The 25,768-nt window shown below is 40.4% G+C and overlaps 1 protein-coding gene across 1 annotated transcript; it reads right to left on the bottom strand.

Moving 5' to 3' along the window:
* Positions 1 to 708: 708 nt before the first annotated feature.
* HPGDS (hematopoietic prostaglandin D synthase) lies at positions 709 to 25,729 on the bottom strand. The gene is made up of 6 exons (XM_005024417.6): positions 25,590 to 25,729; positions 15,162 to 15,295; positions 6,232 to 6,324; positions 4,679 to 4,788; positions 1,477 to 1,575; positions 709 to 933 (listed from the first exon to the last, which is right to left on the bottom strand). The coding sequence occupies exons 2-6, from the start codon at positions 15,292 to 15,294 to the stop codon at positions 769 to 771; spliced, it is 600 nt and encodes a 199-aa protein (XP_005024474.1). The 5' UTR covers position 15,295; positions 25,590 to 25,729; the 3' UTR covers positions 709 to 768.
* Between the last annotated feature and the right edge of the window lie 39 nt (positions 25,730 to 25,768).

The following is a 25,768-nucleotide window of genomic DNA, read 5'->3' as shown; positions in this document are numbered from 1 at the left end:
ACAGACAGTGGAGTCCTCTTGCAAGCACTTGTCTCCCCTTGAGTTTGGGTAAACTGCTTGCATCTACAACCCACCCTGTTGTTAGCAGTTCCACATACCTGCTTATCCCATTGCTGGAAGAACAAACTGTTTATTCATTTGTTTTGTTCTACACCTGTTTTCACCCTTGCCACCATTGTTTGTTGCCTTTACTAGAAGAGATACTGAGCAATTGAATGTTTTTGCAGCTGGAGAACTAGTACTGGGGTGGGCAGCAGCTCGGCTGGGCAGCTGCATTGTTTGTAATGGTGTAACAGGAACAACAATTGTTTGAGAAGTGTGAAGATTGTTGACAAAGTGGGTAGTTCCTCTTTGTATTGGCTGTGTCCTTAACCCTCCCAAATATTTCTATTCTCCTTTATTCTGGTTTCCTCCAGTACTGAAAGTCAAAAAAAATAAAATAAAAAATACATATATATATAGTTGAGATTACTTCTGTCCAATAAGATTAATTTCTCTTCCCTTTGAGAACCCACCGGACATTAATTGGATTGATGAAACACTTCAATAGCAGTGAGGGAAAGGTGGCTGGAGCTACACCTCTGCCTCAGGCTCTACTCTACTCAATCAGCTATTTAGATGCATCCTCTCAAAAACAGAAGTGATAGAATCTGATTTGGATTTGCATAGCCATGTGAAATTAATTCAAATGATTCTAAAATTAATAACTTAAGATGCTTGCAGTGTTTTAATCAAAATATGAATTTGTTTTTCTACTGGACAACTGATTTACATTATTGTCTTCGGTCTCTTCTGGATCCAGGCTGCAATAGCAGGAAGTGCTTGCACTCTGTCCCTGAGAGCCAAAAGCCTGGGGTACTTGTCTGCCAGGTCAGGTTTGCAGGACAGAAGTGTTGTACTGCATACATCCCAATAGAAATCGGCCCACGTTACCTGGTGGAAAGGGGGGAGAACAAAGTTAGTTTTAATCAGTGATCTCAAAAGCTGGGACTACTAATAGTCTCTGCAAACTACAAAAATGAAGCATGAATTGATCTGCTTTGAGCTTTTTTTCTTTAAGTTTATGGCTACAGAGCTAGTAATTAGATACAATGCAAAGCTTAACAAATAAAAAGTTGTTAATATTTGTAGGAAGGACTTGATTTTTTTTCTTATTTTTATATATTAAACTGAGCAGTGACTCTAAGCAGAATTCTAAACTCATATCTCTATGAACTAGTACAAATGCATTTAAAGTTTTGTGTCAGCATGGAAACTGATTTGGCAAATGCAAATCTGTCCTACTTTGCCTTTTCTGAAGGTATGAGCAAAACTGGCTTTGCAATTAAGCCACCAGTTGTGTATCAGTAAGAAAAAATACATATTTTTTTGCAAGATACCATGGGATGGTGTAAAAATGCAGAAATTCAGCAATAGCCAACAATTGCATTTTACTGGCAGTCTGGTTGGCAAGGGAGAAATAAAAATAATACTCACAGATTTCCCCACCAGCCATTTGTTATCCCCCAGGAAAGCATCCAAATCTTTCAGTAACTCAGGTGCTTTGTTGGTGAGGATGTCATTAAATGCTTGTTGCTGAGGGAAGAACAAAGCACATGCACGTCAGTGGGTACGCACAGCAGCCGGCAAAATTGAATTCTTGGGGGTTTCTTGTGAGAGAGATGGACAGAAAAAACTGGAGAAGGTGACGGTGGAATCGTTTGGTCTGGCCCAAATTTTAAAGTATTCCCTGTTTCTTATTCCCTGCTACTCTTTTGGAGGAAGGAATCTGTTAACATCCAGGTAAGGATTAATGAAGCAGAAGTAGCAGATATTTAAGATAAAAGCAGCAGCAGGTGTCAGTTGAGTATGTGCAAATGGGCACTGTACAGCTTCTGAAAACTGAAGTAATTACCTGGGAAGTGTGTTAGATGCCCCAACACCCAGGCTTTGACTCGGTCAGCCATGTGAAGAGCCAGTTGCTCCCTTAATGCTCCAAGATGCTGAGTGCTCCCACAGAGCAGTGTGTGGTGGTGCTGCTCATCTACAGGTATTAACAGGGCAGGAGCCCTGCACTAGATTTGGGAAGAATTCAGCGATAAAACTAGACATGTAGGGGACTGACGCTCATGGTCTCTTTCTGCATGCAGTGTATCAGATTTCCAGAATCCCATAACCAAGTCTTTCCTGCTGTCAGTCAAATCTTGGCCAGTTATTTGTCTTTGCCTGCCCGTCTTATGTGAAGCATGCAGCCAGGTTTTTGAGCTTTTGCTGGATGCATCTTTGCTCATTTATGTTAGTGGGTTATTCTCCATTTTTTGTCCACACAACGAGATTTGGGTTGCTTAAAATACGTAGTATTGAAGGCTAAGGTCTGTACTGAAGGGTACCTGCCTTATTTGCATGTTAGTGGATGCAGGATAAGACTGAGCAGTGGTGTTTCTCTGCTGTTTCCCCTAGCAGAAAGTTTTGAGGCCGCTCGTAAAGAGTTAACTGTTTCTCGGGAATAAGGAAGTATTCCTCCTTTTCTCTGGCCACCTGTATGGAAATGAGTGAGATTGCAAACTGCTGTGATCAGCTGGACTGCCCTGTGGCACAGTTGGTGCAGTTAATATTTGACTTTTTCTTGGAGGAATGTGCTCAACGTAGGTTAAACAAGCACTGCTGTATAATAACAGAGTTACTTTCAACAGCTTTGAAATTCAGGTTAATGAAGAAAAAATAAAAATTAGAAAAGGCAGCAGACTAGATGCTGGCTGGAATACAACCACTATTTCTGCAGACCAAAGTGAAGTCTTGGCATCTCCTTCTGCTAAGAGCTCAGTAACTGAGTGCTGTTACTGCAAGTAACAGCCAGAAGTTTGCAACCCAGAAACGTAGCTTTGGTTGGTTGGTTGTTGTTGGGTTTTTTTTTTTTTTTTTTAAGTGTAACCAACCACCTCTTGCAAAAATATGTATGGGTATGTAAGAATATATTATTACCCTGCATTATATCTTGTAGTCAGTAAGGCCGTGATCTGTCCCACCTTCCACCTGTGTTCACTTTCCTTTGCCTGTTTTCATTTTCTTTCTTTTTTTCTTGCTACTGGATAGGTACGATAACACCTCACTCAAATCGTGTCAGAAAGAAAGGCGTTCCTCCTGTCACACGGGGAAATTTTCTGACTTTTCTCCTTTGCCATGTGTAAGTCATTTAAATCTTTTTGGCTCACAAGTCTCCAGTACTCCACACTTCCACCACAAGGTGGTGGCAGTGGATCCAGGAGGAGAAAGGGAGAATTAATAGTACCAGAAACACCCAGAACAGCAAGGTTTTACATCATCTTTGGCCCCCACACACACCCTCGCAGCATACGTGCACTCAGGCACACCAGGCTTGCCTGTGACCTCTCCTCCCTTCTGCGTTTGGCGGTGGTGGCGTGAGCTGGGCCTGTGTTTGGGAGCAGTGCTTTGGGACGAGCTGGGGCACAGCTGAGAGCTTCCCCGTGACAGAACAGCAGGACTGTGGCAGCCGTGTTTCTGCCCTGCTCTGTGAGCAGTAGCGTGGCTGTTCCTCCATTGCTTTAAAGTCATGAGTCAAAGCTTCCCTCCCCACGTTAGAAAACTTCAGGAAGCCACTAGGCAATGAACTAATTGGTGTTTTTGAATACTGAAACTTACACATACGCTTTCCTTCTGCAAGATTTCAGAGCGCTGTGGTAAATTTCATCGCTTATTATTATTTTTTTTGTCAACGTTTTGTCTTTCACACTTTGTATAATCCCATATCCCACTCAGTCTGAAATGTTTGGAGAGAGGTGGCTGCACTGGTGGTTAATGGTTACGTGTGGTGTTACACCTCTTTCCTGAAAGGATCAGGTCGTCTGCTGGGTCGGAGCTGTGCATAACCAGTACGACGCTGGAGTTCACTCATCCATCGCCCTGTCGCTTGAGCAACAAATCTGCAGGGCTTGCATTTGCAGTTCTGGTAAGCGAGTATAGCGAGAGAGACAGATACCAAAAACCTCAGGTGCTGCGGGACTTGCCTGTGACTGTGTTAAAGGAGCTGTGGCCCTGCAGTACCCTCAGCGTTGGTATTTGCAGAAGCACCAAAGAGGACAGTGACGGGGCCTAGAGGGTCTGTAGAACATGGTTGTGGTGCCAGTGAGGGAGGTGAGGATATGATGCTCGCCTTTTCAGCAGCACCCACAGCCTTATGCTATTCTCGTAATTAATTGAAAACATTTGTCCCTGGCAGCTGCAGTTACTGAAGACTGACACGAAAAGTCAAGAAGAAATCAAGAAGTAAAAATAAAAAAGTGTAGATGGGATGGAGCTGTTAGTCCTGCTGAGTTAGCAGAAATAGAAGGACTGGAGTTTAGTCTGTGACAGGACACAGGTATTACAGTGCTGGCTGGGATGGGAGTGTCCTGTCTTGCCCCTCTGAAGAGCAGTTTGATGTGTGTAAGGTGAACCAGGGAGGGAAAGCTGAGGATGACCTATTGCTGCTTCCACTGGGAGCAAAAATCAGGTGGAGGAGGAGGAGACTTTGGCTTGGTTACTCTTGAGGAAAAGCCACAGATGTCCTCCAGCTCAGCTATGTTGGGGTGAGCTAAGATGATGGACCTAAGGGTTGGCATGTGCCTGTTTTTCCAGGAGATGCCGAGAAATGCGTTTGTGGCTTAAGTGGTATCTTTGTTTAAATTAGCGATTGTCTTACTTTCACTTCCTGATTTTTCTCTGCCCATGGGAAAAGTGTCATGAAATCATCGATGGTGTCCACGATGGCATCAGCCAGGGCCTGTTCCACGGGAGTCTGACCTGCCAGCCCTGTGTGAAGCAAGCATAAGAAGGGAGGTTACAGCAGCAGCAGCTATTATTTGAACTGACGTGTAAGCAGCATGGTCTGGATTTTCCAGAGGGATGCTTCTGTTGCAGTCTGATGGGAAAAGCCGTCAGGGGAATGTTTAAGTGGGAACTTCTGACTGTAAAAGGAGCACAAAAAGGAGCACGGTTCCAGATCAGCATCCTGATAGGCGACTGGCAGGGAGGTGGTGTGGGTGGAAAGAAGACTTTCCCATCATTTTTCGCTGCCTCATATTACCACGTGGAAGCTCGTCATTCCCTTCCCTTGCAAGTAGTAGATGATATCAGAGATGGAGGAAATTGGCAGCGATTTTATTGCTAGACATGTGAAAATACGTCATGCTAGTGTTTTGGAGAATAGTGCTGGGTGGTTCTCCCTGTTTCCTCAGACGGAAAACGTGGGATATTTTGGAGACATTTTGAAAGGCAGCTTGTGTCTCTTTGCTGAGAATACTTTAAAAAAAAAAAAAAAAAAAGAAAAAAAAAAAGAAAAAAAAAAAAAGATAGCACTCACTTCCCAGCCCGTCTTCAGTTTGCTGATGTTCAGCACACCACCAACACATCTGCCTTCAAACAGACTAGGTTTGCAGATGAGTCTGAATGACAGCTAGCTGGCCTAAAGCAAGCCCTGACTACTCTCTTTGATTACTGACATCACTAAAGAGTCTTATATCGCTTGATCTAGCCGGTTGAGTGCTTTCCTAGCATGTAGTATTTAAAGATGAGTGAAGTCACCATCTGATCTAATCTCTCTGCCAGCACAGAATAGTTGCCTAAATCTGCTTCAGAGTGCTCTGTCTGCTGGCTGTGATAATCTGTAGTGCCAGACCCAATACATGCTTTCAAAGGCTCCTCGCCCTGGTGTTTCCTGGTTAGTAAGACAGCTCAAAGTTTAGCTGTCTGGAAAAGTACCCGGAGAGCCATAAGGAGTCACAGGGACAGGTTTTCTGTCATGCAGAGACAGGAGAATAAAGTTAGTTGGCCGGGAAAGTCAGGCCGAAGCCCAGGCATTTAAAGCAGAGGGAAACTCAGATGTGAAGGGGATTATTTGTGAGTTTTCCTCTAAATGTACATACCTATGGTGCAAATACAAAGCTCTGCCAAGTGACTTCAACCGAACATTGTGGCACTTCATGCTGCAGACTGTTACTTTGAACCATGCTTTTTGTTTTTTTGGTTGGTTGGTTGGTTGGTTTTTAGTCTTTATGTGACATTTGAGTGGCTCTAAATATTGTCATACAGCTCCAGTGTCCTGCAGACATCCTTCTGCCTGGTTGGGCTTGTCAAACTGTTTGCTTCTGTTTTTGCTGTGATTGGACTTTTTATTTTATTTATTTATTTATTATTTTTTTCAAAAATGTGAAAGGCTGGTGCAGAACAGGGCAAAAAAATTGTCAAATGTGTTACCTGATTCTCTGGCAAGGTATCTTGCTATTGCCAGGCTCTGGTGAATGATAACTCCGTCTACTTCCAGAATAGGGATTTTTCCAAACGGGATAGCTTGGAGAGAGGAAAATTAAAATAAAATTTAATCACAACCCTTAACAGTGGGAGTCTGTAGCAGTTGCACTTTTACCATTTTCACCCTTGGAGGGAAAGCATGATTAGAGCACTTAGGAGTTTCACAGTATTTCTGTAGGGAAATGTTATAGACATGGTCTAAAAAGAAGAAAAGTAAGGTTAAGGAGGTAACCAGATCACAATGCAAGAAGGCAGCTGTAGTGTAGAAATCAAGTATTGCATTTCCTATTTCCTAGCCTCCTGCTCCGAAGCCTGAATGTGCCCCTAGATATCCTGAATTCCTCATGCAGGGAGACTTTTCAATAGAGACTTATTTTTCTTTTTCTTCCCTGCTTTCTTGTTCCCAGGAGAGTGACTGTCAAGGTCAGGCAAAGCACTGCTGAAGATTTTGTAGTGCAGGATCCAGCTGAGCTATGAAAAGCAAGATTGGGCCAAGACTACAAAGTTACTTTTTTGCTTGCTGTTGATTTAAATTCAACAGCAGTGATTCAGAGAAGTATCTGGATTTCTGAACTTATCTTGTGATGAGCCATTTCACGTGACAGTTCTCCAAAACAGATGGTGTGAAAGCTTATCTCACCGAGAAACAAATACAAATCTCACACTGACACAAATACTAAGGAGATATTAAAATCTACTTGACTTGGTTTGCATTCAAAATAAAAACTCAGTTATGGGGGAAAAAGCATTCAGACATTAAAGATAGGGGAAGGCAAACTAAGCAGGCATGATGGATATGTGTAAGAGTTTGATATAAGAAATAAATCTAACTTTTGAGCCATTGATTTAGTAATATAATGTATGTGAAAACTTGGGCTGCTGTTGTGCTACGTTTTGGCCAGCATGCTATCAAATGGGGCTGGAACCTTGGAACAAAGCTGAAGCCGGGAAAAACAGGGAAAGCTGGAAAAATTGAGAAGTAGGTGACCACGGGGTCACCAATATGATACGTGGCAGAGAATTCAAGGTCCAATAAATCATGTGTAGCATAGAGGGAACACTCTAGACATCTATTCTGGTTCCCTCACCTATTCTGGTCACTACAAAAGTCTTCGCTAGCCTGTGATTTAAGAATGCCAGCAGAGTTGGCTGATGGGGTGGGGGATTTCTCTGATTGCTCTGTAAGTACAGGGCTTCCCTGAATGTCATCACATGCAAAGTAATGTGAAATTGTCTCCTTTAGGGTGGTAAGAATCCACTCGTGGGGACCTGCAGCTGTTTCCCAGAGGAATTTTAAATCTCTGTGTTTCAAAGGATGTTATACTGTAAATTTGGTGTATGGGATTGTAAGTGCTGATCTATCAAGCCAAATGCTTTGTATCTGGTCTTCATCTTCATTACATGTTTTGTAAATAAGATGCGTGCTCATCTTAAGACTGGCTTGCAATATAAAAAGTTGGTGATGGAAAAGTGAGAACATGGGCCTTTGGAAAGGTGCAAGGTGTTTTCAAACCCAGGAGAACTGTCTTTATGGGACTGCTGGAATGCCACTGCTATTCCAGGATTTAGTTCTTAATGAGCCTGATCTACAAAAAAGACTCTGTGCATTGCTTAACTAGGTTTCCTAAAAGCAGTCTAAATTGCTTCAGTCTTGCATATACATTCTTCCTGTGAATCATGGAATCATAGAAAATCCTGAGTTGGAAAGTACCCACAAAATTCATCGAGTCCAAATCCTGGGTCCCCAGAGGACCACCAAAAATCAGACCACATGTCTGAGAGCACAGTCCAAATGCTTCTTGAACTCCAGCAGCTCGGTGCTGTGACCACTGCCCTGGGGAGCCTGTCCCATTGCCCGACCACCCTCTGGGTGCAGAACCTTTCCCTAACCCCCAGCCTGACCCTCCCCTGTCCCAGCTCCATGCCGTTTCCTCAGGTCATTTGTTTTAATTATCATTTTAGATATGGCTTGGATCGGACTCCTTATTAGCGTAAGCTATGGGAGATGGAGGAATCCATGTGTCAGTTCAACTCAGTGTGTTTAGTGATTTAATTTTTTGTTGCTCCTGCAGGTAGCTCAGTTCAGCTGCCTATTAGATGTACGCCTGTTTTCCATGAATGCTACTGACCTCTCTGCTTTTCTGACTCCTATTCCCCCTGTGCTAAGAAAGTGCACCCCAGATTGTATGGGATCTCCTGGTGAGTGATTTGGAACACTTTCTTCTAAAGCAGATGAATAATGAAAGGAGAAAAATAATGAAGCCTGATGCACTTGTGACCTGTTTGCAAAAATAATAATAAAGTTGCCACATGGCTCTGTGGTTTAGCATGCAATATGTGAGAGTCATGTTAGGTACGAGAACTTAAATGTCAAATCTATATCTGCAAAATTAAATTGGCAGCTGCACAAAATGTCCAGGATTCTTGTGTGGATTTTCTCTGCATCTGAGCACAGTACCTTTTTTTTTTTTTTTTTCCCCAAGTTCAGTGCACTGTGAGGCCAGTATAAATATCAATGCTGATGACTAGCAGAAGCAAGAGAGTGCAAAGAGAGTTAACTGCTTTACCCCAGGGACAAAACATACAATGCTTGTTGTTACTGAAACAACAACTGACTTGTTGCATAGAAGACTTCACATGTTTCTTATCCAGGGAGCAGCAAGGTCTTGAGAAATCTACATATTGCTTCAATGAGAATCCAGACAGGAAAAGAGCATCCCAGCATGCTGAACTGAAAAGCTCTCTGGTGGTGAAAATGAGAAAGGCTTTGGTTCTGTGCTGTGGACTTACAGTGCAGAATGCCCTGGGCACCAGTGTGTCAAAAGCCATGGAGACATGAACTATTTGTTCATGTCGGATACCAGCACATCCTTCAAGCACATGTGAGTAGAGTGGGTGAGTATGTCACTGCCAGCACTGTCTGCTTACAGTGGTTTTCCAAACACCCCAGACCAAACCAAGGCTGAGCTTGGTGAGAGGGTCATAGATGAAGCATAGCCAGCTCAGGAGCACTGAGGGCTACCCTGAAGGAGTTAACTGGCCCCAGTGAGAGTGTGGCTGGTCCGAAGCAGATTTGACTAGGTCAACGTGACTAAGCCAGCCTCTGTAGCAATAGTTGTCAAAACACAGCAATGACAGTTCAGGTTGGGAAACTGAAATTGCTTAATCCAGGAACCAAACAGACTGTTTTCCACTGAGTTTACACATGGAAGGGAAGTCGAACAGCCACAGCTTTGACTGGCGTTTTACTCTGTTGCTCATTAGAAGGAAAATGAAAGCCAGCTTGTTTGCTTGCTTGATGACAGCAAAAGGAAATGAAACATCTTTTTGACAGTTGAGGAACATGGGTGAAGGTGCAAAAGACAGCTTCAGGGTAGCAGTGTGGCAGTTCTGCTTCTCAGAGATTTGGCCTTTTCTGGATTATTTTATTTTTCTGGTGGCCCACAGGAATTCTAGTAATTTTCTATACCCTCCTTGAAAACATCATTAATGCCTCTTCATGCTGTTGATCTGTTTACGTTAAGATACGGTTACCCTTTCCTGGAAAAAAAACACCCTAATTTTTAAGATTAAAAATACACCAATACAGCTATTGCTTTGTGTAGAAATATTCGTACTTACATGACTCATAATGCAGTATAAAATTAATAAATCAGAGTAGATTTTATTGCACATTGTCCCATGGATTTTAAATAAAGATTTATTATTGTGTGATTTATAATGGGATAATGGGGCTCTTTTTTGGTAAAGAGGTAGTGAATATATTGTTATCGTTACTAAGCAGTGAAGTCTTTAAAGCATAACAGATGGTAAATGGAAGATATTATTTCCTTTCTTGTGTCTTCAGAATGTGATTTGGTTATTTTTCTTCCTTATACAGAACAGGACATTGTTATAATTTTTAATGTTGTTAATGGTGTGATCAAGCAGCTGAGATTGATGTCATAGTAAGGTACATGGACTGGTCAAAAATGGGGGAAAATGAGTGTCAAAGCTATGCTTCTTACTACAGTGTCTTCGATGAAATAGATTCTCCTTTGCATTGAAAACTGACCATTACTACTTTCCCCTTCCATTAATATTTAAATTGGATCATGAAAAACACATCAAATACTTCGCATCTTCCAATAGAAACATACAAAATATTTACTTTTTGTAAGGCCAGAAGAGGAGCAAGGCTCCTGAGAAGTGGCCAGACTGGAGTTGGAGACATCCAGCATCCATAACTTTTAGAGATGTAGGTCCAGCTTTAGTGGTGCAGCTATTACAACTCAGATTTCCATTGGAAGACACTGCTATGCCCTATCTTTTACCCAGTGCTAGTTATTGGTATACCCATTTTAGCTAGAGCTATGTAGCAGCCAGTCTTCAGGAAATGGGGTGGGTGCTCCCTCACAAAGTTCTTGTCTGCTGCCAGATATGTCTAAAGATTCACTTATTAGGTTGGAAATATTTTCAGTGCAATTATTCTGTCAAGTTTCCTGACGACCTTTCACGAACCATTCCACCCCCTAAGCAGTTTATGGGATGTTTACAACTACTAGTGCAATTAAAGCATCATTTGCTATGACTATAAAGTCTGCGTAATCGTCATTGCTTCAAATTCCTTGAATGAGGGACAGAGCAGTGGCTGTTCCTGCACGCTAGCCCAATATTTCAAGGGGATGCTAACTCTGTGCACGATTGCAGGGGATTCTCTGCTTTATCATGTCTTTTGTCAGTGCAATGGCACTTTTTTGTGAGGAGTCTGTTATGTGGTAATACAGATCTTGACAGTGCCTATTAATTGATCGTGCATAGATCTTGAATTGACTGTAGTTTAAATGTGGTACATTCAAGTCAGTCTGCTCAAAAGGAAATGGAAAAAATGAGCTTGCTTACTTATTTTGACAATTGACTTTATATAGAGCAACAGGTTATGTAAAGTTCCTGCTTGAGATTCAGGTATGCTTATTTATTTATTTATTACATTATGTACTAAGCTGATCAACACTACTACTTGCATATTAGCTTTCCTAAACTTGTTCATATAAAAAAGACAAATTTTGCCTGAAATGGAAAATTTACCAAAAACTATCTGATTGGTAACAACAGGAAAATCAAAAAATGTTGAGCTACAGAAAAAATTATTCTAGAGCATATAAGCCAAATGACATATGTTTTTCATTTTATAAAACATAAAATTAACATAAACATAAAACCTCTCCCCTGAAAAATAAACTCCTACCACTTGGGTGTAAACAAAATCAAGTGAGACAGTATTTCTAGGAGCAAGGAGTAACTTATTTGACTGAAGAAGCTAAAACGACAAGCTTGCTGGTGAGAGCCACTTGAAAATGCCAAAACAAACAACAAAAACATCACACTTTTCTGTCCAGTCCAAAATTAAACTTACAGCAGCTGCAAGTCTGCTTACTAAATGAACTTACTGCACGTTAATCTCAATGCAGGCATTTCCTATCTTCTTTTCAATTTTACAGAAAAGAAATAATGAAGTCTCTTGCTCAGAAGAGTGGCAGTATTTTCTAACTAGTGTGGGATGATGATTTGGGTGGGAGGGTGGTGTTTGTTGTGAAACTGTACTTTAATGTTTTGGTAACTGATGAAGCAAACCTCTCCTCTGTGGAGACAACTCCTTGTGCTCTTAGAGAAAGTCAAAGAATTTGACTTGTTCCCTTGAATCATGAAGAGACTATCCTTGTACTTGAAGGCTTTGCAGTCTAAAATGGTTTTAGATCTACCAAAGATAAATGGGTAAATGCAAACATACTGTATGCAAATGTGCATAGTTCTTAATAGAAAGCAGTTTGACCGTGTGTTACTTCTTAACCTCAATGTGCAATGAACTGGGCAAATTTTAATCGTTTTTGAGGCCTACAAAATAAGTGGTGTACCAAATCGCTGCTATTTTAGCTGTTGTTGCATCAAAATGTAGCTGTAATTCCCCCTACTGTTTTAGCACCCTTTTTGTTTTCACCAGGCTGAGATCGACTAGAATCTGCTAATTGAGAATTGTTCTTATGGGAGCAGACACAACGCAGGCAAAATGGGAAAAAATATACCTGAGCTTCACAAGAAGTCATCTCTAGACTAGAAATGACAATAGTGAGAAAATCCATCAGCAGAGTGAACTATGCCTGTGTGTACTCAACGGGTTGGAGGGAAAATTGAAAATTTTTGGCCAAGTTCCTGTAACTCGCTTTCCCAAGGACTGCTATTTTTTCTGATGGCCATTCCCTCTTCAATCCACTCCTCCATGGAAGGAACTGAGGCACATTTTGAAAATTCAGGTTAAGAGGGAATGCAAGTGGCTTGTTTGCCTTACAGTGAAAGGTTTCATCTGCCATATGAAATGTTATTGTCGTGTTAAGACACACAAACCCTACACAACATAGCTGAGAGGCAATTGTTTCTCATGCTAAGTCATGACATAAAGCCAGTGTTTAGGTACTTATATTGGGTCAGTGACCATTGATCTGATAAGATGAAAGGCTGTTTGCCTTAAAGCCCTGTTGCTACCATTTATGCAGAGTTCCGCTTCATGGTTTGCTTGGGGAAAATTAGTTTGTCTGGAATTACTGTGAGTAACAATTGCTCCACAGAGGAGGAGGACGTGGTAGTCATCAGCTTTTTGGTCTACAGGCAATTTCCTTAGCAATGCTACATTGTTTTGCAAGAACAAGGTGTCTTAACTCTGGTTTTAGTTGAATCTCTTGCAAACTGTCTGCAATGCAGGCATCACTGGTGGCAAAAAACTCCATTACCAAGTCTTACTGAGGCAGAAGTATAGCATCCAGGTATGAGATGTATTAGCACTTTCAGTAATACAGCTAACTATTTCTTGATATTTGAGAGTTTTCCTCGTCAATTAGCGTGATTCATTCCAGTTCCCATCCACTGACTGACTGAAAGCAAAGCCTGAAATTTCTAAACCAGAATAAATTTTGCACAAATGGTTTCCTTAATCAGAGAGCGGTAGCATGTTCTTGGAAATCATTGTACTGAATTTCTCATCTACTGTGAAATTTCATCCAGGCTTCAGTCACAGTGGAGGCTGCTATGAAAGGCCATTAAGGCAGAAAAAAATGAAAAATCCTAATTAACCCTTAGTAAATCTTCTCACAAACTTTTCACATCACAGAAAGAGAAAGAAAGAAAGACATCCAAAGGTTAGATGCCCTAACAATCATTCATTAAGGCAGCAGATACAGCTACAGACAGCGTGACTTAGGATTTCTAAGGTGCCTCTGCTCCAAGTCTTTTGGTGGTAACGGGGTTGCAGCGGGGCATACACTGTAGTGGATAGGATATATAATGCCTCACAGGGAGGTTCATCCTATGAACGCTGAAGAATTGTGCACAGGAAGAATTTTCCTGCATTATTTAGTGTGTTGACTTGGACTCTGGGCATATTCAATTAGAGATGCAATGCCTTGGCTAATAGACCTGCTATTTGAATAACTTTTCCTGAGATATAAATACCTCTGTAGCCTTTAAGTCACTATCTATGCTTTGTCTTGCTTAAATTCTAAAATTTTGTATACTGGCTTTTCACGTTGCTAATATTCTCTGAGCTTTGTTTCAGAACCTAAGTTGCTGTGTGCATCTGAATATGTGCATAGCTAAATATGAAAAAGGTCAAAAACAAGATTTTTCCTCAATTCATTTGAATTCTCAGTCTTGCCTCTAGCTTCTGCTTCACTTCCCTGAGTGGGGAGGTGGGGGGAGAGTGAGAGAGGCTATACCACATGGTCAGCAAGCTTTAAGCTCAAAGAAAAGGTTTCCAAAGTCAGTCATCTCTAACCAAAAATAGCCTCTTTCCACTGTTTTGCTTAAACTCTTTGTGGGTTGTTAGCTAATGTTTTCTGGATTTGAAGATCATCGTTTACTTCAACTGCTACAGGACAGCAGCAAGTGCTTGCATACTTGTCATTCAAGTCACTGAGAACTTTTTGGGAAAGGGTTGAATTTAATTTCACCCTACAAGAATTAGGTAGTCTGCTGACTGGACTTATTTAAAGGGCATCAAAACCTACTAAGAAACATTGCTTAATTAATGGGAATTACATTGTGCATTAGTTGTGCATTTTCCCCAAATTTAAGGTGCTATTCTTCCTTCTGGATGTTTAAACCTTCATAGCCTATATACAAAGCATGTGACAACTCCACAAAATGAAGGCACGAATGTTTCTGATTTCATCTACCCAGTCTCCCAGCTCAAGCTTGGTTTCATTTGAACTGAGGTTAATATAATGAGCAGAAGTAACACCCAGCTTCAAAGGAGGCTTCTTTAACTAAAAAAACTTGGGACAGAACACGGTAGCCTGCAGCGTGCTCTCAGAAGGCTTTGTAGGGCTGTGCTGTTCTTGGGAACAGCAATACTGACATACCTCTTTTGATCCTTTTTTTCCTTCGTCATTAAGTCATCTGATTTATTTTCTCTCATCACTTTCCTTTGAAGACCTTTCTCATTGCAAAGGTGTGTCCTTCTTGGCAGTTCTTTTCCAACCTGGCTTTGTAAAACTGGGGTGAAGGCTGCAGTGTGGTTTTTGAGACCAAACCCTCTACAGTACTCAGGAAGATTAGCACGTATTTGGTCTGCTTTAGACAGACAAAACCTGAACTGAATTGATTGGGAGTAACAGCCCATCTGGATGACAGCAGGTCACTCATTTTTGATTACTTGCAGATTTAGGTCTGAACATCAGGAATGGCATTTTGGCTATCTTGAATCTTTGCAATAAAATTTGCATATCTTACATAGAATCTAAGAGTTGAACATGTCTCTCTGGTCATGAAACACATAGGTACCTCCCCAGTTGCATTTTGACATCATATCTAGGGGAGCTTTAGATACAAGAATCTGTGCTACTTACTTGGTTTGATTTTGGGCCAGTCTGCTGCTTCTATCCTGTGGTCTTCGTACTTCGTGCCTGAATAGGCAAACAGGTAGCGGCTGATTTCTGCTCTTCCTCGCAGATTGAAGTATGTCAGCTTGTAGTGGGGCATCCTTGAAAGGGAAGTCACCGGGTTACTTTAGACATGAGCAACCGAACTCCTTTTTACCAAAATACACTGTGTGTGTGTTTGTGAAACATGCTCGTACAACACACTGGACATATTACGCTAAGCTATGGTGTGTTGTAATTTGCAATCACTGTGTTAGTCACTTTGCTCTGCAGTTGTCAGCCACAATATTCAGACACGGGCAACTACAGTTCAACCTGCAGTTGCTCCTTAGATAGCTCCAGAAAGATGGCTTGATTTTTCAGTGGTTTGAAGAACTCTCAGCCTACACTTACTTCTGTTGTGACTTCAAGCCCAGGCCATTTCTGAAGTGTTTCTCAGAGTGAAATCTATAATCTAAAATCATATAGTGTAACAGAAAATAGCTTCTTGTGTAGTAATTTTGTTCAAGCTTGCCCTGCTCAGCCTCTAGTGCTTATGGAGATTTCATTCAAGACAAAGTCAAAAGAACTGGTTAAGTGTTGAAATTTGGCTTATTAACTATTATTACTTTATTTGCATAGGCAACTGACAAGTTATTTTAGAAACAAAATTTGCTGTGGCAGCTAGTCTACACTGTTGTTCTGAAATAAACACCATCAAATTCTTATAAATCCTTGTACAGAACCCAAAGAAGGCTTGAAATGACTTTGTTAGGTTTCAAGTGAATTTCTTCCCTCAGTTCATGTTTGGAGTCACTTTGCAGGATGGTTCAATGTTTTTCTTAGTGTAAGAAGCAACAAGAGAAAACACTCATCAGCTGGATTGTACAGCAAAGATGATGTAGAAAAGATGAACACATAAGGCCTCTTTAAACCAAAAATAAGCTGGTTTAAACTCTGTGCACATAGCACTTTAATATGTGGGACCTGTGGGCTCAGCTGAGACTTGAATGTATTGGCTAAAAGAACCCACATCCACTTCTAATGCAAAGGTCTTTCTCATTGAGAATGTTTCAGCCTTAAAGTAGATCTTGTATGTTATCTATCATCCTTTTTATGTACACAAAGTTCATAGTGTTATTAATAGAGCATGCAACACAGACAATTTGCATTGCACCAGTAAGGAAAGGGAACCATCAGTAAGGAAGGGGAACTTTTTTTTTTTAAATGAGTAAGCGTTACTGGCCTTGCAAGAGCAGCAACCTTCTATTTAGTCATCTTGCCTTGGAAAACATATGCCTGAGGGAAGATGTATCATCAGCTTTCACTTTAGAGGGAGAGGCTGTTTGCTCAGGGAAAAGGGGAAGGCTTGTACTTCATTCATGCTGAAGTGCACAAACTGCATTTGCCACTTTCTCCTCAGAAGTAAAATCATCCATTTTCCATACAAATAGTAGGAAAGGGAAAAAAAAATCACAGCAAATGAGCACAGAAGACACTGCTTAATTTCCTATGAAAGACACCTGCTATCCTTCAGCACACAACAGGGTCAGAAGAGATTATCAGTAAAGGGAGATGTTTTAAAGTCAGCAGCTAGGATTGCAAGCAATTGCAGGCAGTGGGAGCTACCAGTGGAGATACCTACAAGTACTTTGTACCAAAAGCATCACTGCCATTATGTCTGAAGCCAAGGAAGTGTTTAATTTTGTATCATATAAAAGAGGGAAGCTGCAGGCAAAATGAATTATATTTTACAATGTGGTTAGTTTTCTACATGTGTTATTTAACAGAAAATAAATGTGCTGTTTGGCAAACAGAACTTGCAAATTACCAGCCTAGTTGTTGTTTTCTTTAAAAAGAAAACTTCTGAGAATTCCAAAGTTTTCAAACATGCCTCAGGTAAGTGATGTGATTTTGTTATTGTGTTTTCAAACTTTATGCACAGATTTATTACAAGGCATAGTCTTTAAAACAAAAATCCCCTGAAACCTCTGACACGTAATAAGCTTGGGTCATGTGTCAGTGTGTGTAAGAAGAAAGGATGACTTTGGAGGGTGTTTTTGACTTTTCTCTACTTCTGATTTTGTGTGGTCATTTGAGAGGAAGGGACAGCATTTAAGGTATGAGGAAGGCTGGTCTAGAGATGAATGAAGCATAGCTTTTCTGGAGGCAAGCATCTTGAAGCAGTCTAATTTTTACTGTGGGAGAATTTTATATATAAATGAGAAAGAGGAGTACAACCAGGAGGAGCAAGGTGATGTAAAGAAAAGAAAATTTTGGCAGAATTTCAGGAAGTCTTTCTGGCTGTTGTAGTAGGCTGTGGAATATTTTGGTCTATCAAGGGAGTAGTGGAAACTATTGTTTGAAGTGTTTAAAGAAAAGCTAAACAAATTTCTAATAATAAGCTGTAAGAAGTGATTAAATATTTGCAATGCTGATGCGTATTTAAGCTTATGATTTTTTTTTCCATATGTGAATAACAACCAAAAAAAAAATAACCCTACAAGGAGTTTACCAAAAATACTTGACATTTTAGAGGACTCTATAGTTTTATTGTAAGCATGCTTTTGTAAATGTTTGTAGTGCTTGTAGGCTTTATTTTTTATTTGTATTCATTGCGAAATGTCAGGAGTAGTGCTTCCTAAACAATTCCACATAGATTTCTAAATGAAAGAAAAGGTTGTGTTCGGAATAGTTTTTTGTTTTTTTCTTTGCTAAACTTTAAAGGAAAGAAGATGAGGTTGGTTTTTCCTTTATTTCATCCTCCCGCTGTGTTTTGTAAAGGAATGAAATGTGAGGAACAAACTAAATCTTTTAATATATATGTACATCCAAAGTGATTGAAAACTACTTCATTATCTGAGAACTACAATGTTGAGTTTCAGGTAGTACTAGTACAGAAAAGGGGAAAAAAATATTGCTAAACTGGAAACTTTATGAAGAAATCTGGAGGACGCAGAAGTGAACATTTCCAGTGTCTGCAAGGTGTGCAGTGCTTTTGCTTGTCCTGAGAGACAGTAGATGTCCCTGTCCACTTGTAAATCATAGTTGGACAGCATGCGTTTTGCCCACTTGAGACACCGTCATGTAGAGACCTCTGTTGTCAAAAATCCAGCATTCTAAGTAATGGAAGGAAAAACTCCTCAGTCCCCCATCTGCACTGTGAAAAACTATGTTTTTTGTTTTGTTTTTTTTTTTTTTTTTTTCCTATAATATATAAAGTCTGGTTCCATCACTGTTAGAAGATTTTTAAAACATCTAACGTTTCCCTCCAGCAAGCACAACCAGTAGCATTGGGTTGAGGTTCTCCAGTGTACCTCTACAGAACAAGCAGTCTGTTTGGAAGAGGTGATGCTTTGCTTTATACATGTATTTGTTTATGTTGGGAGCTCTTTGGGGCTGGGCAGCCAGGGCCTTGCACGGTAGCTGTGTACAAATAACTATGAGTGCACCAGTCATGGTTCATATGAGTTGTTGTGTAAAAATAAGACAGCAGACCACTCCGGGGCAAGAAAAAGACATGCAATCAGCAGAAGTTAACAGCTGTGCTGGTCTGGGGGTGATTGACCTCGTAGACAGCAAATTTAGGTGGCAAGTGTCCACCTGTGTCACAGGTTTCCTCCGTGTACCAAATCAAATGGTTTTAGTTTAACTGATAAACATTTGGTTTCTTATTAATAAAACCCCAGAGAAGGAACTCCTTTTAGGTGGTCTATGTTTAACATACATGTATAAGTATAAGACAGAAGTATGACAGAAGACTCCTGCCAGAACTTTGACGTAGATAAGTAGTATGCAAGTCTGGTAGGCAAGCACTATACAAGCTGACAGAGGTGTCAGCTTGAGTTTTTAATCAGTAGTTTTTCAGACAGGGAGCTCTATTTCATATTTCTCTGCTAATATGACTTAGGGTAGCACTGGTGAAATTGGAGACCATGACTTAGCCACCAGTCAAAATAGAGAAGGTTGGGTCTTCCCAACTGAAGCTGCGTAGCTTGGTGGATATTTTTCCTTCCTTCTTAATACTTTTTTTAAAGTAGTTGCTGTTTCTTTACATGGAGTTTGTACAAACTTGGCTTGAAAAAATAGGTGACTATGTGTGAAATGGATCCAAATCCAACAGCCTGATTTTGAATTACCTACCAAGGAGGAGGTTGGTACTGCAATTTCAGGTAATTCTTAAATTTACTCACCTATGTATTTTTGTGGTGTCCTAAATGTACCATGCCCCCTTACACAACCTAAAGTTCTTCTAATCCATCTCAGCTGAACATTTTCCCAAACCCAGCCGCTGGGTCCAACAGTGCTAATGCCAGTTAGGAAACATGATACAGAAAGGGAAAGGGGAGAAGTTGTCTGGCTCTGCTTTTCTTCACGGTATACATAGGTGAAAGTGTTGTTACATGTACTTTATCAGAAGTAGCCTATACAAGTATAAAGCATGGATTTTTTTATTTTGTTTATTTTTGGATGCTTAGGAGCCGAGAAGAGTTCTGTTACTTTGTGAAGCATGAAGAAATGTATTATCCAGGAAAGGCACTGGTTAAAGGAAACTTATTATGCTTCATTTCACCTGAGAAACACTAGGTATATTAAGTTTATTTTTGCCTGATTGTCCTTCTCAAACATAGAGATTCCTCATCCCTGTAACTGGAGAGCAGAGGACTAAAGCAGTTCTCTCCTTCCCCAATTTTAAAACGTTCCCCTTTCCAAGTGATGTTTTTTTTCCCTGCTATTTCCACTGAAGCAGTGGACACTTCCACGAGTTACGCAGCCAGGCAGGAGAGACCCGTGCGGCTCCCCAGACTGCTTGTTTCTGTAAATTCAAAGAGCCTGTCAAGCTTCTGTTTATAGCACTGAAAAAAAAAAAAAAAAGTGAGCTGATAAATAGCCAGGGTTTTGGCTGAAGTTAAGAGAGTGCAGATATTCAACTTCAAAGTCCTTTTTGAAGAAGCTAGATGGTCCTCTTTAATCATGCAGCTAAAAGAAAAAATCCTAATTTTCCTCAGAACATGGACAAAAGTCCTTTTCTGAAGCATGAACACCTGCTTCTTTTAAACATGGAGTCAAAAATATTAGAGGCTCAAAAGAGATTTTAGATCTTTGAAAACTAAAGACAATATTTTTTTTCTGCCTAAAGATGTTTTAATTGATTAACTCTTCTTTCGCTGAGAAAATTTCCATGCCTCTTTTGAGGATGAGGATTGGATAATATTGGTAGATTAATGGAAGACTTTGCAAGTCTTCATATGGAAGATTTCAACAGCGGCCTTTGCTTCTCAGAGAGTTGATGTCAATGTTTTCTTCCCACTCCACCCCAATTATAGAAAGTAAACTTTTTAATTTGATCCTTTCTTTTTCTATGCCAGATAGCAATCTGGACTTTGGAGAGGAAAGAAAAAAAAAAAAAGCACTGCACCCTCTCTTCTGTTTAACACACAAATCATCTGAAGTAAATGTTTATGCAACTTGATTTAGGACTGAGTTTTGAAATAACAAATCCTAAACATAATAGCTACAGCCTGATACGCCTTAACTTGATTTTCAAGATTAGGTGCAGACCTGCAAAGAGCTACAAGCACTCTTTTTTTTTTTTTTTTTTTGGGTGGGGAGAGGGGAGTTCAGGAGTTTATCCAGTGCATCGGTTATTTGCAACCTGTGGTGGAAATGAGTCTTCTAACATGAGAAGGATCCTTAAGGCATTGCCACATGATTACTGAGGAGTGCTAGTAATACGTTCAGTGACCCTGCTATGTGCGTGAGGGCTTTTGAAAGCCTTATCTGTGTTGGTTTAAGCAGAAGATTGGGAAAATGCTTTTTCTGAGAAGTTTTTGAAGGCAAGAGGTCAAAGTGAAAGTAGTTTAGATGGACTGGCACTCTAAGGAACAGTGTTGAAGGAGGAGGTGAGTGTCCATTGGCTTTCTCCCAGCTGCCTTCACAATGATGGCTCCTCATGTGACTGCAGCCAAAACTATATGAACTCCAGTACTTGGAGTTCATCACATTCCCTTTGAAGCGACTGAGGGATGCTTGCATCTCAGCAGCACAAGGCAGCAGACAGGTGGTGATGGGCAGATCCAGGCTAAGTACTGTCTTTTTTTTTTTTGCTAGTAACACAGCTGGGAAGGTGTTGCATTTCTAGGTTCCTGAAAGAGCAGTTATACCTTCTTAGATAAAAATGGAAACAAATAAGCTAACATACAAAACAAAAAACAGAAATCCATCCAGGCTACTGTTTCCTGCTTTTTCCATGACCTCCATGGGAGGTATTTTTGTGTGGCAATATAGGCCTTTCCATATGTATAACTGTGCATAGAATCATTACAGAAAATGTTAAAAAGTAGTGAAGTAGTGCTGCCTTAGGATGTGGCGGGCACCTTGTTCTCTTCCATCCATTCTCAATGCCCCATCCCCTCAAACCTACCTCTACATCCATCACTGTCCTTGGGAACACTTTTCATTAGCTGCAGCAGGCCATGGATAAGTATCTAGTGGGGGATACCATCCTCAGTGGGGGGAGGAAGCACCAAACAGGTTTTGGTCCTAACTCTGTTTTAACCTTTGTTTTTGCTAGAGTCAAAGCAAGTGTTGGGTTAAAGAGTGGTTCTTGTATGTGAGCACATGCTTAATTCATTGAGTGGCCAGCTATCACTCTAGTGCCTTCACATCACCATTACTGAGCCAGACACTGCAGTGGTGATCTGCTCAGTATTCCAACAAATGTCCTGGGAAAGGGCAGCTTCTCCTGCCTCATCTGCCAGGCTCTTTGGCTTATGACCTGAGCATCTGTGATGATTTTGCTTTCTGTTTCATTCTCAGCCTTTTGATTTATAATTACTTGGTCCCAGTTTTATGTAAATAAATTTCTGAAATCGTTTTGTACAGCCTCCCAAGATGTAATGAGCTTCAAATTAATAAATTACACACCTGAGAACAAAGGATATGGAAAAATAAAAATGCAAGAGGATAAATCTCAGGAAATATCCTAGCCACTCCTTTGTCTGAATAATTTCTAAGGAGAGACTGTTTAAATCTTTTATTTCCTCATCAGATGTTTTAAAAATTCCCTGAAGCACATTGTGGTAGAACAAAAACCTAAATAATCATAATTCTTGCCAACACCAGTCATTCTTGTAAAATTCATGCCTTGTGTCTGTTTCTGTAGTCTTCAGATAAATCAACACCCACTCACAATACCCCTATAAAGCAAAGGATAGCTGCAAGTTGCTTAGCTGTGTGTTAAGTGGATTTGTCAGCTCTCCAAAAGCAGCTGCTGGTTTTGCCAGGACAATTTCATGTCCACATCCTGAACTCTCAAGATCATCCAACACCGTAATTTACGTAACAACCATCAAATCATCTTGACCACCTAGTATCTTTCATTGGGTTTAGAAAAGAAAGAGCCTTTTTTTTCCTCCTACCCCAGCCACGTGCGCGTGTGTGTATATATACAAGGGGAACTATGAACACCGGCTCATTCTCTTTGCTAGTCTAAACTGAGATGTTCTTTAACTGTCACATGTTGTGAATCCCAAACTAGCTGAGATTAAAGAACACTTCAGACATAAAAGAGAAAGGGTTAGATTTTCAGGACAATGTGCATTTCCTATAGCTACCATGGATGTAACCTGTTATAGTTTTATTTAGTTTGCAGAGATATCTAGCACTGTCTGTGAGGCTTCCTGTGTCCTCCTCCTCTGGCCTACGCCTGGCGGTGCATACCCTAGTGGCACCAGTGTTTTTATCTCCTGTTTTTTCAGATTGCTGAAATTAGTTTCACAGCAGAATGAGCTGGAGGAGACCAAGGACCCATTAGAGTGCTCTTTGGATACTGACAGTCTGCTTGAGAAGATGAATGAGGAGAAGTGCAGGCCTACAGCCTCGAGTAACACCTGTACAGAAGGCTGGGGGACCACCTAGGTCTGGTGGTAGATCGCTTGACTTATGTTCATGAACTGCTTGGCATGTAAATCTGGAACCTATTTGTCCCTACACTTCAGGAAAATGTACTTATTGGACAATGGTTTACAGCCAAGTCAATCTTTTTCATGGATACAATGAGCAGAGTCTAGCTCTGGGACAGTGACCATGACTTTGGGTTCCTCGACCTGGCACAAAATACTCATTTACCTATGGCACAGAGTTACAGAGACTGGTGTATTGTATTTGTTCTTTCTGGTTGGCAAGTAAGTTTACCACGGAAAAATTGTGAAGCCTTTCAAATCCTACTTTCTGTATATTTTTATTTGTTATGTTACTCCTCAAACTCAGCCCAGCATGAGACAGTATTTGAAGGATCCTAGTGTCATCTATCAGTGGGTGGGAGTTAGAAATGGCAGCCTATGAAGGTTGCAATACCCGCTCTCCCATCCCCACAAATACCACCTGGTGCAAAATAGGTGGTGTCACAAGAAAGCTTTGCCATTTTTTACCCAGATTGAAAGTGTGAAAGTACCTATCTGATATTAGTTGAACGTCTTTGTTTTTTCTCCTGTTCCATTTCATGTTCTTGCTTTACAGAGTCATTCCAGCAATACTCTATAGTCACCTCTAAGGAGCAAATAGAGTATTTAATTTTTTCAGTTCATTGCTGTAGTTTATTTTACAGAAAATTTAACAAATCAACTACAGGTAAATGAGGTTCTTCACAATGTGTAGGATTTATGTGGAATTTGGCAGATTCTACTTATTTTATTGCATTTTCCTCCTGGACTACCTGGTAAAAGGGTAAAAATATTCACCTGTTTGAGATTTATAGCGTATATGATAAGTCTTCAGCAGACATGAATACACAGCTTTCAGCAGTGTGGCATACCACTTGCTAATCAATACCAGCTGTAGCTGTTAGTGTAATTACTCCTGTAAGATTTTGCTGAAAAACGAGCACTCTCTTCAACAGTTTCTACTTTGTAACAGCTTAATAGAAGGCTGTGTATGGCGAACAGCAACCAGAAATCTTATGAGCAAATCTTATGAGCAGCAGACTGTGTTCAGTGGAGTATGAGTGCTGCACTGAGGACAACAGGCTGAAACATTTATTAACTGCACAAAACCAGAATTCTAGGAATACTGATGTATAATTTTGGGGGGGTTAAAATTGAGAGAGCTTCAGAGTAATTTCTATCAAAATAGATCTAGTATGTTTGTGTGCTGTCGAGACGGGATTTTCACATTATGTATATATTTTTAGGGAGTGGTAGATGCTTTTTGGGTTAAAAACAAAAAGGTAAACAAAAGCAAACTTCTGAAAGACCTCTCTGACCATTTTTTTCTTTCATAGTTTGAAGCTTTTGCATGTAAATGCGCTAGCATTTCAAAATAGTTATAAGTATCATAGATGCTCAGGAAAAATACTTTAAAGCTAAGGTTGGTTTCTTAGGTTATGTTGAAACAAGCAATAAAGGCTGGTTTTAAGCAGAAGAAATGTGCAGGAAGAGTATAGACAGAAAAATGAAGGCATTGAGATATTAAAGGAAAAAAAAATCCTGAATAGATATTCAGAGCATCATTTTGAAGCAAAAGATAAAAATCAACAATGAAACTCATATATTTTGGAAAGGAGAAAATGCAGCAAGTAGAAGCAGATGCAGAAGGATTTCTTCTATGAAATAATGGTGGGAATTAGGATGGGAGTACGTTAATCCACTGGTGAAGCAGAGGACAGACAGGAATTTGGAAAATGGACAGAACAGTGCATAAAAGTGACCTGGAGGAATTGGTTAGTGCTGCTTAATATTTATCTAATTCCTCTGACATTAGCCTAGATTTGGTTTGGTTATGCAAGTGAGTGCATATGTCAGCCTTCATGTCTAATAGAATATTGGTTTAAAATGTTTCCTTGTTTACTGGAAGCCCACTGCAGAACCTCAGGAGCTTCCCCACATCAGCTTTTTGCTGCCTTTTCTTTGGATGTATCTGACAAATACCCGGAGTATCAAAGCAGCTCATTACTGATAGTATCAGCTGCGGGTGAGAAGTGGGGGCTTGCTTTTACAACATGCCAGTAATTTGCTTCTTTGCCTCCAGAGAAGAAACCTCTGAAACCTGCTTGTAGAAGTGCATGTGATAGTACAGATGTCTAAAGCAGAGCAGGGAGCTTAAAACGCCTGTAAGCAGCAAAAAAAATAAAAGTTTTATAGATGGGGCAGCTAAGTTACACATGCAGACGATGTGTAAAGCTTGTGGTTATCCCTCACGGTGCCAGCAGCTGTAGTCAGAGTTACACTGAATAAGTTTAACAAAACTGTAAAAATGAGATACTTTCAGTACTTGCTATCCAAGTAGAAATAATTGTCAAAAACAAACACCATGCAGCTGGTATAGAAGCAGCCCTAAGGAGGGCAGAATAAGATTAGAAGAAAGGGGAAAGAAGAAAAGTCAAATTCTTGCAGTAAGGAAAGCTGAAACAGAACTCACTTTGGTGCAGTGCTATGTGGTCTCTTCCTCGGTTCACAGGAGCTTCTCTGAGTGCTGGGCTCTGTGGAAAAGGCTCATATATACTGTTTATTAATATGCAAACCACTCCCCGTGACAAGTATGCTATCATGATTCTTCCACCACACACATATACACACACACCCCAAATGCATCATTTC

Source organism: Anas platyrhynchos, chromosome 4 (assembly GCF_047663525.1).
Source record: "Anas platyrhynchos isolate ZD024472 breed Pekin duck chromosome 4, IASCAAS_PekinDuck_T2T, whole genome shotgun sequence".
Classification (NCBI taxonomy): domain Eukaryota; kingdom Metazoa; phylum Chordata; class Aves; order Anseriformes; family Anatidae; genus Anas; species Anas platyrhynchos.
This window is presented reverse-complemented; position numbering and strand designations above follow the sequence as displayed.

Bases quoted from the DNA above. Each gene is read 5' to 3' on its own strand.
- HPGDS (XM_005024417.6), bottom strand. From the start codon at position 15,294: ATGCCCCACTACAAGCTGACATACTTCAATCTGCGAGGAAGAGCAGAA. The intron at 6,325-15,161 runs GTAAGTAGCACA...CCTCTCTCCAAG, and splicing joins CTGGCCCAAAATCAAACCAA to CTATCCCGTTTGGAAAAATC. The intron at 4,789-6,231 runs GTAACACATTTG...TGCTTCACACAG, and splicing joins ATACCTTGCCAGAGAATCAG to GGCTGGCAGGTCAGACTCCC.